At 36.7% G+C, this 12,763-nt stretch overlaps 1 protein-coding gene across 4 annotated transcripts in view; it reads right to left on the bottom strand.

Moving 5' to 3' along the window:
* POLA1 (DNA polymerase alpha 1, catalytic subunit) overlaps positions 1 to 12,763 on the bottom strand; it is a 274,677-nt gene that overhangs the window by 258,524 nt on the left and 3,390 nt on the right. For 3 of the 4 annotated variants that reach the window (XM_039363127.1, XM_039363155.1, XM_039363137.1), the window contains exons 2-3: positions 7,951 to 8,075; positions 778 to 874 (exon numbers count right to left, since the gene is read on the bottom strand). In XM_039363127.1, the coding sequence (XP_039219061.1) occupies positions 778 to 874; positions 7,951 to 8,075 (222 nt within the window). Of the gene's footprint in view, positions 1 to 777; positions 875 to 7,950; positions 8,076 to 10,498; positions 10,630 to 12,763 lie in introns of those variants that run through there. The other variant, XM_039363146.1, reaches the window with a different exon arrangement.

Here is a 12,763-nt window from a genome sequence, read left to right as displayed (position 1 = left end):
TATCTTACTCCTGCCATCTAAGCAATTTCTTTATTCAAATCAGTTTTATATACAGGTAGTCCTCGATTATCACAATTGGGACAATTGCTTAATGTGGTCTTTAAGCAAATCAGATGGTCATTACATGAAAACAGCTTCTCCCAATGACTTTGTTTGTTGGAAGCCCCCTGAGAAGATCGCAAATAGTGATCATGTGATCCCGGATGCTGCAACCATCATAAATACAGGCTAATTGCTAGCGCTTGAATTTTGATCACATGACTGTGGAGATGCTGCAACAGTTATAAGTGTGAGGACTGACGTAAGTCACTTTTTTCCAGCACTTTTGTAACTTCAAATGGTTGTTAAATGAACTAACTATAATTTCAGTTTTCTTCTATTATTTTAAGACATATTCATTTATTCTAGACTTCTACAAAAAAAAATTCTAATGACAAGGGGCTAAACCAATTGTTCTCTCACTATGCCTGTTTTAAGAGAATTCTACCTTTGTTCCTAATATTAGAGCTGAAGTATAAGAACAATAACCAGAATAATAGAATCAGGCAATGTTGTTATACAAATCAAGTTGAATCGATTGCCAGAACAACAGTTCAATTAGTGCCACTGATTGATGTTTATTGGTTTTCCTTTAGATACACACAAGAGATTGAGGCAAATTTTATAAAACATAATTATTTTTAAAAATAACAAAGTTTGTTTAAACCATATTGCCAGAAAATGAATGGAAAAACAGTTTTAGTATCAGCCTGAAGATAAAAAATCAATTTTACAAACCATCATCCACAATCCAGTCATCATCCTGGCGTTCTCTGACAATCTTAGAATATTGTTCTTCATCAATTTCATCATAAACACCTGCAAATTCCTCAACCTACAAAAAGAAAATAATTACTTTAACTTTATTTTAAAAAAACAACAACAAATAGAAAATAAGATTCTGATATTTTGACAATATTGGGATAATTATTTAAATAGATATACCTAACCTGGCTATAGCAACTTCCTAATCTTAGTTGATCTCAGAAACTAAGTAGAGTCAACATGGTTAGTATTTGGATATAGAACCATTTTCAGGTTACATGTTTATTGCCCAAACTGATAAATTGAAAAAATAGCCTAAAAAGCAACAGCCAATTGTTTCAGTAACACTGCCATGAAAAACATGTAGATGCAATCACCAGGAGTCAACTTGATGCTTACAGGGCATTTTCATATTTTCATACATTTAAATATATACATACAAATAAGAGACCTACACTTAGTAGTAGTTTCTTTCTCCTACACAGCATTCTTCACTTATGAGTCTCAACATTCAAGATAGCATGATCACAGCTATAGGGGGGATGGGTGCTATGATCCATCTTGAAGAGTACCAGTTCCTAAAACTGGGTTAATAAATATAAATTCTGATAAAAAAAATGTCTATGGGCACATGCACACAGATTCACTCACAAAACAATATGGAAGTGACATGCCTACATTGGTTAAAAAAAACTGAAATTAGAACAACTTTTTAAAAAAAATTATTTTTCCTTTTTCACTTTACAAAAAACAAAATACAAAATACATTTTTTCTTAACAGTACTGTGTCCTATATCTTTTACATTTACAATTATTTACATCACTTCTCATACTTTTTTATTCTTCAGTTCTAACAAGTTGTAACACTTGTCCCATATCTCATAAAATTCTGTAGCTTCTTTTTCTTTTTCATCTCAGCGCATTCTAGTATCTTGTAAATAATCATATCCTTTGTTAGTGTTTTCTCCTTTCCAGCATTGCGCATATGCAATGCGTGCCGCTGTTATTATATGTACAATGATGTTTTGAAGTTGTTTTTTCATCTTTGGGTTAATTATGCCTAATAAGAATAATTCGGGTTTAAGTGCAATTCGTTCTTCTGTTATTTCCTGTATCCATCTCCTTATCTGCTCCCAATAAATCGTTGCTTTGGGCATTGCCACATGTGATAGAATGTTCCCTCTTTGTTTTTGCATTTCCAACAGTCCAGATTCATACTTTTATATATCTTAGCCAATCTTGCCAGTGTTAAATGCCATCTATAGAACATTTTATATTGGTTTTCTTTATATGCGGTTGAGAGTGTTAATTTGCAATTTATGTTCCATATTCTTTCCCATTCTTCTAATTCTATATTTCTACCTATATTCCTTGCCCAAGCAATCATTGGACCTTTTACTATTTCTTCTGCTAACTCTACTTCTAATAAATGTTTGTAGGTTTTTGTTAAAAATTTTCCTTCCTTACCTGTCAATATTTTGTCCAATTGCTGTGGTACCCGACTTATTCCATATTCTTCCATATCTTTGCTATATTTTGATTGTATCTATAAGTATGGCCACCAATCAATAATTATTCCCTGTTCTTTTAATTCCTCTCTTGATCTGAGCTTTCCTTGACCATCTAGTAGTTCTTTATATCTTGTCATCTTTTTTTTGTCCAGTGTATTTGGGTGGATTATTGCCTCCATCGGTGAGGTCTGATTTGGTATTTTCGTATAATATTTCTTTTTAACCTTTTCCCATGTCCAAATCAGCGCATCTCTTATCTGGTGCCAGTAAAAATATGTGTGTGACTTCTTATAATTTCCCCATAGAAAGACATGCCAACGAGCCTGTAAATTATGTCCCTCAATTGTTAAAACCCTTTTATTTTCTAAATTTATCCAATCCCTAATCCAAAGTAATCCTGCTGCTTGGTAGTAAGTTTCCCATTTTGGGAGCCCAAGGCCACCTCTACTTCTACTATTCTGTAACACTTTAACGTTTATTCGTGCTTTTTTACCCAACCATATAAATTTATTTATCATTTTATTTAATTCCTCAAAAAAAATTCTCTAATTTTATTGGAACTGTCTAAAATAGATATAATAATTTTGGTAAAATATTCATTTTGGTCACTGAAATCCTTCCTAACAGTGATAATTGTAATTTTCCCCAAGTTTCTAAATCTTTTTTCATTTGTAATATCAATTTTTATAATTGTCTTCTTTTATTGAAGAACATCTTATAGTAAGCCAAATTCCTAAATATTTAATTTTTTTTACAATTCGCAATCCCAAATTTCCTTCTAATTTCCTTTTTGTCTTTCAGTTAAATTTTTTACTAACATTTTAGTCTTTTCTTTATTGATTTTTAGTCCTGCCACTATCCCATATTTTTCTATTTCATTTATTAGAATATTTCCTCTCTCTAGTGGTTCCTCTATAAAAAAATACCAAATCGTCTGCAAATGCTTGTGTCTTATATTCTTCTGTTTTAACCTTTAATCCTTTTATCTCTTTATTGGTTCTAATTTGGGTTAGTAGCACTTCTAACATTAAAATAAAAAGTAGAGGCAACATTGGGCATCCCTGTCTTACTCCTTTATTTATTTCAATTTTCTCTGTGTTCTCCCCATTGATTATCACTCTAGTCTAGCCCTTTGTATCTTATATATTGCCTTTATCATTTTCTCGAACTTCCCTCCAAATTTCATATCCTCTATCTGTTGGAACATAAACTGCCAATTAAGGTTGTCAAATGCTTTCTGGGCATCTAAAAATATTAATGCTACCTGTTTATCGGGGTGTGCTTCATAGTATTCCAGGACATTTAACACCATTCTTGTGTTATTCGTAATTTGTCTTGAGGGTAAAAAACCATTTTGATCTGGATGTATTGTTTGATTTAATATTGTTTTCAATCATTCCGCAATTATAGTAGTGAAAATTTTATAATCTGAATTCAACAACGAGATTGGCCTATAATTTTTTATCTGTTTGGGGTCAGTCTTCTTTTGGAATAAGAGTTATATTTGCTTCTGTCCAGGAATCTGGTAATTTGGCTTTCTCCAACACATCATTGTATATATCTAATAATGTCATTTCCGAATCTTCATACAGAGTCTTATACACTTCCCCTGGTAGACCATCTGCCCCTGGGGCTTTATTATTTTTTTGTTTTTGCACTGAGGTTCTTAATTCCATAGCTGTTATTTCCTTATTCAATAATTCTCTGTCCTTTTAATTCCGACAAACCATTGACTTTTAAATATTGTTTTATATTCTCCTTCTCTATTTCCTCTTTTTTGTATAGTAACTCAAAATAGTTCTGAATTATTTTTTTCTTTTTATCCATTTTATATTGCAATTCTCCGTTTTCGTCTTGCAGTTCCTGAATGAATCTTTTTTATTTCTCTTTTTTTAATTTATAAGCGAGCCATCTCCCAGGCTTATTTGCATGTTCGAAAAAGTTTTGTTTGGCTACTTTCAATTCTCTTGCCATCTCCTCTTGTTCTACCATATTTAATTTATGTTTCGCCAAAACCATTTCCTCTTTAATCATTTCATCCTGGGGTTCCCTTTGTAATTTAGATTCTAATTTTTTAATCTCTTCCTGAAGTATGTTTTATGTTTGTCTTTTCACCTTATTTTTTCTATTTATTAATTTATTATTTATTTATTAATAAAATAAATAAAATTTATATGCCGCCCAATCCCTAGGGACTCAGGGCGGCGTACAAAATTAAAACAATAATTTTAGAATAACAATTCTAGCTGTATAAGCTATTGCTATGCCTCTCAAATATGCTTTAGCAGTGTCCCATATAATTTGTAGTGATGTTTGTTGTTTAGTGTTTTCTTTAAAAAATAATTCCATTTCTTTTCTAATCCTTGTGATAAATTATTTTTCCTTCAAAATTTGGGCATTTAGTGTCCACCTTCTCCTTACTTTTTTCTGACCAGTCCAGACTATTTTCAGAGGGTTATGGTCGGCCCATGTATTTGGCATTATTTCTGTTGTTTCCAAATCTTGTCCTATCTCCCCATTCATCCACGCCAGGTCCACCCAAGACCACGATTTATGTGGATTCGAAAAAAAGGTATATTCCTTTTTCATGGGGTTCCATTTCCTCCATTGGTCAGATAAATTGAATTCACGTATCAACTCAAAAAACGTCCTTGGTAGTGTTTTCCTTTTCTTTTTATTTTTCGCATTACTAATATAATCCTTTTTTACATTCATTACCACATTATAATCTCCTATTATACAGATATTTCCTTGTCCAATTTCTATAAGTTTTTCATGTAAGTTTTTAAAGAAATCTTTTTGATTCTCATTCGGAGCATAAATTGTCACCAACAGCCATGATTTTTGTTCCATTTGTAGTTCTATTATTAGTACCCTTCCCTCTGTATCTTGGTATTTTAATTTGGCTTTAATTCCTTTCTTAATATATACATTCCTCTCTGTTTTTGTTCCATTAATGATGTATATAGTACTCCTAATTTCGGGAATTCCAAATATTTTCTGTATTGATCTTTTACGAGTACTTCTTGTAGACAAGCTATATCTACATCTTGTTTAACTAATTTTGTTAATATTTGTTTTCTTTTAGCTGGTGCATTTAATCCATTGACATTGATTGATATTAATCTAATCTCCTTTTCCATTATTTTACTTGTGTGTCTTGTTCTCAAACCTATTCCTCTTTCTTTCCTTTGTCTTTTTACCTCCTTACTTTCTATCTCTCTTTCTCTTTCTTTTAACTCCTGTTGCTGCTCTTCCTGACTTCTAGATTGATTCTGATTCTTCTTTACTACTATTCTCTCCTTCTTCACCTTCTAGCTGTTCATAGAAATCTCTTGCCTTGTCTAAGCTATCTATTTTAATCTTCCTCACTTGCTATGTTATTAATATCCCCTCGGTGATTAACCATCTGAATGGTATGCTTCTTTTGATTAGATGCACACTGAGAAATCTATAGTCTCTTCTCTGTTCTCTCACTTTCTTTGGGACTTGTTTTAATGTTTGAATTTCTATACCTTTGTAAATTATTGGATCTTCTCTTGTAATCTTATATATTCTGTCTCTAACTTTTTTTCTGGTGAATCTTGTGTACTTCTCATGGGAGTCTATTCCTTCGGGCGTAGTTAGTATGAATTCAGTACACCTCATCTATTTCTAACAATACCTCTTGCTTATCCCTTTGTAGAACTTCAGCTAACAGCCCTACCATAATTGTACCCAAATCCTCTTTTTATCTTTCATGTTGTGGAATCTTAGATAGAACGCCGCCCTATCCATTTCCAGATGTATGATCGATTCTTCCATTTTTCTGTTGATTCCCATCAATTTTTTATCTACTGTATCAACTTTTTTCTCTATTTTATCCAATCCTACTTCTACTGTCTGTATTCTTTCTTCATTTTTCTCAATTGTTTGTTGAATCATTTCAATCTTATTATCTAATTTGTTCATATCACTTCTCATTTCTATGTGATTCTTGGACATTGTCTCTTGCATTTTTAGCATTGTTTCTTGAATGGTTAGTAGAGTTGTCTGCAGGATTTGCATATTTAACATTATGCTTTGTTTTTCAGTCCCAAACATCCCTTCTATTGTTCTCTGACCTGGTGGAGATGAAGGTGTCAATACTAAACTTGATATTGTTTTTTTTCCTGTTCTCAATGTTGTCATTTTAATATCCTTTTTGTCAAATATTTTCTATTCTTAATATCTCTTTATTTAGCTAACAACCTATCTAGCTTTACCCTTTTATTCTAGACTTACAATTCTTCTTTCTTTCCTTTTCTAAATCTATATCTACTTTCACCGTACCTCCAGACCTCTCTCCTCCTTCTCTACCCCTCTTCACTTTTTTTTCTCTTTCTTACTTAACACACAGTCTCTCTAGGACTCCAGGCTTCTTCTCCTATCTTATGCCATCAACTGTCTGTCCATATATCCATTCCTGTCTCTCACCACCGTGTTATGTCCTCTCGCTGTCTCCTTCACTTTCCAAGCCTTCCAAACTTTCAGGTCTACCTCCTCCGTTCTTCTCTGACCTCGCTATCTCCAAACTTACACAGTCTCTCTAGGACTCCAAATTTCTATCGTTCATTTCACTTTCACCACCGTATCACGTCCTCTCACCGTCTCCTTCATTTTCCAAACTTTCAGCACATCCAAAACTGTCTCCTCCTTTCTCCTCCGACCTCACTTTCTCCAAACTTAACAGTCTCTCTAGGACTCCAATTTTCTATCTGTTCCTGTCACTTTCCCCACCGTATTACGTCCTCTCACTGTCTCCTTCACTTTCCACACGTCCAAAACTATCTCCTCCTTTCTCCACCAACCTCACTTTCTCTTTCTCCCCCATATCACGTCCTCTCGTCATCCCGAATTTCCAAAACTATCTCCTCCTTCCTTCTCCGACCTCACTTTTTCCAGTCTTCTTAAACTCATTACGTCTCCGTCCTTCTCAGATCGCCATTTTCTCCGCAGTTCCAGCTGTCTGCCTGCCGGTCGTCTCCTTTCGTTTGTCTCCTCCCAATCACTCGGCTGTCTCCTCCGTCACCATCTCTCGACCTCTCCTTCCTCAATCTTCTATCTTCTTCGTTCTGCGCTAAAACGTTCACCACAAGATTTCTTTTTCTTTTTTTGTCTCCCTCCTGTTAATCCTCTGGTTGTTTTTAATTGCTGACTCACGGCTCTTCCCGCCGGGTCACCGCTTGCGCTAAGGATTCCCTCTCCAGCTGAGCTTCCTTCCAACACCAAAACTAGCAGACTAGTAAATCTTTTAGACTTTTCTATTACTTTGGAATAGTTTCATAATTTTTAAACTCACTCAATGACACAGTCAATTAAGTATATCTTTGCTTCCGCATCCTCTGTGGTTTGTCATGGCCTCAAATCTGCCATCTGACAATAATAGATGTTTTCACATTGAATTTAAGGGGTTTCCTTTCGTCGTACTAGTTGATTGCTTCTCACCTCACTCCTCCCAAGGCTTCACCCTTTTCGCGCATAACCCTCCAGACTTTTTGCGCCCCCGAAGGGTCTCCAAATGTGAAAAATTCAGAGTTAGAGGATGGAGACTGTCCTCTTTCCCCTGCACCACCTTGACATCACCACCGGAAGTCTAAAACAACTTTTTAGTTACCTCATATTTTATTTTCTCACCAGCCTTTGCCTTCTTCAGGCGTTCCAGAGCTTCTTGCCTTCCTTTTTTAAATTTTTTCTCACGACGTAAACGTGAAGATGCAAGGTTTGCAGTATTTGTGATTTCTGAAAAACAGAATAATTGATAACATTAAGAACAAATGTGGGAATATAACTACCTAACAGACACACATACAAGGTGAAAACTTTATTGATAATAAATATCAGTGTCAATGAGAGACAAAAGATCTGTTGATTAGAATTCTACCCACTGAAACTACAAAGGAAATAAACAAAATGCTGTGCGTTAATATGTGCAACTTCGTTGAATTATACACTAACTTTCTTACCTTATAGAAAAATCAAATAAAAATGTATCAGAAAGACTGCTACTGCATACAATAAAACTAAATAATACCAAATCTTAAATTTAAAAAGGAAATGCTCTGTAAAAGGAAGTATTTCAGTGTTTCAATGTATTAATAAATCTTTAGTGTCAACTTTTATTGAATATATTTTGTAATTAAATGTATTAAGACACTACTTTTTGCCTTTTTCAGAATTCTTTTTCTACAAGCCTACAAAAGATTCAAGATCTAAAATAGGATATATTGGTTTATGCCTCCGTACAGACACTATCAGACAGTATCATACTAGTTCATTTAGCTTCCCCTTCAGAGGAACAGCGCCGAGAACAATCCTTGGAGCAAATATGAAGAGTTAGTTTTGTGCATGAAACCCACAAATAAAATACCCCAAAATTTCAGACAATGGTGAATGATACTAATAGGACCTGAGACCCCGACACTACGTAATAAGAATGCAAAAATAAATATAATTAACATGAAAACGGAGCTAATGAGAGGAAGATGAAGAGCAAGTCAGTCCAAATCCTTTAGACACACATGTACACAGACACACCCCTCAATGGATTGTAAACATGGAATGTGGAATATATTACAGCCTACTAATATGGATGATAGAAGATAGCTCAATAGTTGTGGGTATAAGTATCTTTATTTCCAAGGGCATGGGTCTTCACCCACCCTCAAGCTTTTACAAGGAGCTTTAGCCATCTTAAAGAAATCCTTGAGCAGCCAGGAAACATTTGCAGAGTGAGATAGGCCATAGGTATATTTAGGTGGACAAATGATGAATGTTTGTCATAATGTCACTGTTCCATTCCATGATATACAAACTTGTGACCAATAAAAATGAAAAACAAAGTTTGCATTGTGATATCACTATGCATATCATATTTTTATCATTGTGGCTAGCTGCAGATTTCTATAGGACAGGGTTGGAGTTTGGCTATTATTCTCAACTTTTATGTAGAAAGAGGAAAGAGAAACTCTTCCCTGTCCTGTTTGCTATTTTCTTAGTGATACAGATAAGGGGTAGATAGAATGCTTATAAAATATGTTAAAGAGACAAAGCCATTTTGGCACTGCAATACTCTATAGCTATATATTCAATCTTGTAATTTCTTAACACAGTCTTGCAACTTATGACAAGTATGTCCTGCTCAGCTCACACTTGGAGTATAGCATTTAGTCCTACACATGGTTTATCATTGTCCAATTAAAGCAGGGCTTTTCAACTGGTGGTACACATACCACCTATGGTACTTTGGCACCTGGCAGGTGGTACACGACGATCCTAGACAAGTGTAGCAGGGGAGGGGAATGAGCTGAAGCGGTAGCAGCACTGCACAAGCCTGAGGGAGAGATAGCTGGAGCTGCAGGGCTGTCAGGGCTCGTCAGAAGCTCCAGGATCAGCGCATGCAGCTACAACTGATTGGCGCTTCTGCAGGGCTATGGGAGCTGGGCAAAAGCCCAGGATTGGCACACGCAGCCACAGCTGATCGGCGCTTCTGCATGGCTATGGAGGCTGGGCAGAAGCCTAGGATCAGTGCACACTTCTGCAGGGCTATAGGGGTGAGACAGAAGCCCCAGGATCAGTGGTTGCAGCGAAGCCGGAAGAGAAGAGGAGGGGGGAGAGAGAGGAGAGGCTATAAAAGGAGGCTTTGGAGGGAGAGAGAGAGAGAAAAAAGACAACAGGGAAAGAAAAGGGGACTGTAAAAGAGAGACGGAGGAGCGCAGCCTTGAGAGGAATCAGCTGGAGGTGCCCGAAAGAGAAAAGGAGGAGGGGGAGAGAAGAGAGGATATAAAAGAAGGGAAGAGAAGAGAGGATATCAAAGGGGGGAGAAGAGAGGATATAAGAAGGGAAGAGAAGAAAGGATATAAAAGGGAAGAGAAGAGGATATAAAAGAAAGGAAGAGAAGAGGATATAAAAGAAGGGAAGAGAAGAGGATATAAAAGAAAGGAAGAGAAGAGGGACTTCTGGTTCTGCCTCACAGCAATGCGGCCGAGGGACTGTGGGGCTCCGCACCCCACGGCTGGTTTTGCCCTCCCAGGGGACCCTAAATGGCTCTGATGTCGCCCCAGAGATGCAATGAAGAAAGAGGGGCACCCCGATGAACATGGAACAATGGCAGTCGATCAGTTTGATCCTGGGGAAGCTTTCTAACCCGACAGGAGAAAGGCTACCTGCACACCAGCGTCTAGCCCAAGCCGCCATCAGCCGAAGTCCAAGAGCACAAATCAGAACAACGGTGAACAGTGTGCTTGGAACTGGGTGAGAGTATAGATCTTCTCTCTTCTATTTTGTAACTGATTCCTTGGAAAAGATCTCCAGAGCAAGAAATCCTGTAAAAGTGAAGGGAGGGGATCACATCCCCACCCCTCCATGGACAGAAGCAGCAAATTAACTTCCAAGGGTGAAAGAAATATACTGAAATTAAATTAATATTACTATAGTCTGGATAAATCTGAAAATTAAGAAAACTGTTAAAATTTTATATCCTAAAGAGTCCTGATGAAATTAAAAAAAGAAAAATAATTCTTTGTTTAAAAAAGTTGGAAAATAAATAACTACTGACATCTAGTGGAGAACTAGAGCATAGAACAATAGTATAACGCTGACTCAGAAATTGGCAAGATGCCCAGAAATAAAGAATAATCTGTTCCCTTGAACTTTAATAACCCTCAGCTAAATAGAAAATTGCTGAGAACAAAGAAAGAAAACATATTAGGCCACCATAAGCTTAAGAAGTGTCTGCAAAAAAAAAAAACTTTAACGGTTGTCTAATCTCAAGAATTGTTTGCAGAGAAAGAAAAACTTTGACTCTTCACTAATCTTCTAGGGGAGAATTTACTGGAAGGCTTTAAGGTGGCAAAACATTTTGCTGCAATTTTTACTGGTTGATAATTCAAAGACCTTTGAACAGAAGAATTGTTTGCTTTCATTGATGCCCTGATAATTGGAAATGCATTGGATTACAAAAACCATATATAAAGATAAGAACTATATGAGATTTGGCTGTTTGGATTTTAAGATTGGCTGGTTTGATAAAGCTAAACACAGAGACAATGGTACTGGTAAAAGACTACCTGGAGGGAGGAGACAAAATCCTATCTAAAAGTGACAGGAAACCACACCTAATATTCCCTTCTGAAGGACCTAGCCTGGACCATCAGAGATCTGCAGAATTCTCCAAGATGAGATAAATACTTCCCAAGAGGAAATGTATGCAATGCTACAACAGATTCAAATGACAATGGTTTCAAACCATGATAAGATTAAAAACCTCTTTGACGACATAAATGAACACATCTTCAATTTAAAATCACAAATAAAAAACCATCAGAAAACGACAATAAAGAATGAACAAACAAACCAGATAACAGAATACAAACTAGACGTGACTTAAACAGGGAAGCTACAAATGAAGAGAATTAAACTTAATACAAACAGAAAAAAATCTACAAAATTTTGCCACAACAATGAAAATGGAAAAGATATCTTATCTGTCAGGACTTTAAAACAAACTTGAGGATAAGAAAAAAGATTTAATAAAATGGATTATAGAGCTGCCAGGAGAATCATTAGAATCTGGGAGACAAAAAACGTACATCATATACAATCTGTCTTTCTCGCTCCCAACAATATTTACCAAAATACAGGAATTCTCTGACAAGCTAACTTGGAAAGCTACTTGGCAAAAGAAGAAGGCTAGAGTTAGATTCAAGAGACCTGAATCGAATTACCAGATGGAGTATGTGAATGAAAAGTTAGCACATTTAAAGGTAATTAACTTTGAGAGAAGTATGACCAAGAAGAATTATTTGAATACTAAGAAAAACTAAGCTTAAATAAGAATTTTGAAAACAGGACATATAGTGATTTAACAAGATGACTTTTACAAATATAATTGAAACATAAGCCGATCAGAAAAGATGTTATATGTGGATGTTATAGGACAGTGGTGGTGAACCTATGGCACGCATGTCAGAGGCGGCACTCAGAGACCTGTAGATGGCAACTGTCCCTCTTCAACCAGCCGCCTGCTAACTCACCAAGGTCCCACGTGGCCAGATGCATCCCAGCATGGCTGGTTTCCCTCCCCCCTCCCCTCCCTCCTGGCCTCACATGCTCTCCTTTTCCCAGGCACGACCCATTGCATCACCTCCTCAGCTGTCGGCGGCCATCCAGCTCAGAGGCGGCTTCTCTGAACTGCTGGGGGCGGGCTGCAGAGCCCCAGAATGCACTAGTCGACGGGCCGGCAGGCTGTGGCTGCTGACGGACACTGTCAGCCCCCATGCGCTCGCTGGCCTCTGTGTGCGGGGGCCAATGTGTCAGGCAGCAGCCGCCCCGGCCCCTGCCTCGCCCTGCAACAATGGCACCCCCACCCTGCCTCACCTTGCCTCACCCCTCAGAATGAGCCTCCTGCCCACCTCCCACCTGCCAGAGAC

The sequence above is a fragment of the Crotalus tigris genome, unplaced genomic scaffold (genome assembly GCF_016545835.1).
Source record: "Crotalus tigris isolate CLP2741 ecotype Arizona unplaced genomic scaffold, ASM1654583v1 scf7180000017589.2436309, whole genome shotgun sequence".
Classification (NCBI taxonomy): Eukaryota; Metazoa; Chordata; class Lepidosauria; order Squamata; family Viperidae; genus Crotalus; species Crotalus tigris.
This window is presented reverse-complemented; position numbering and strand designations above follow the sequence as displayed.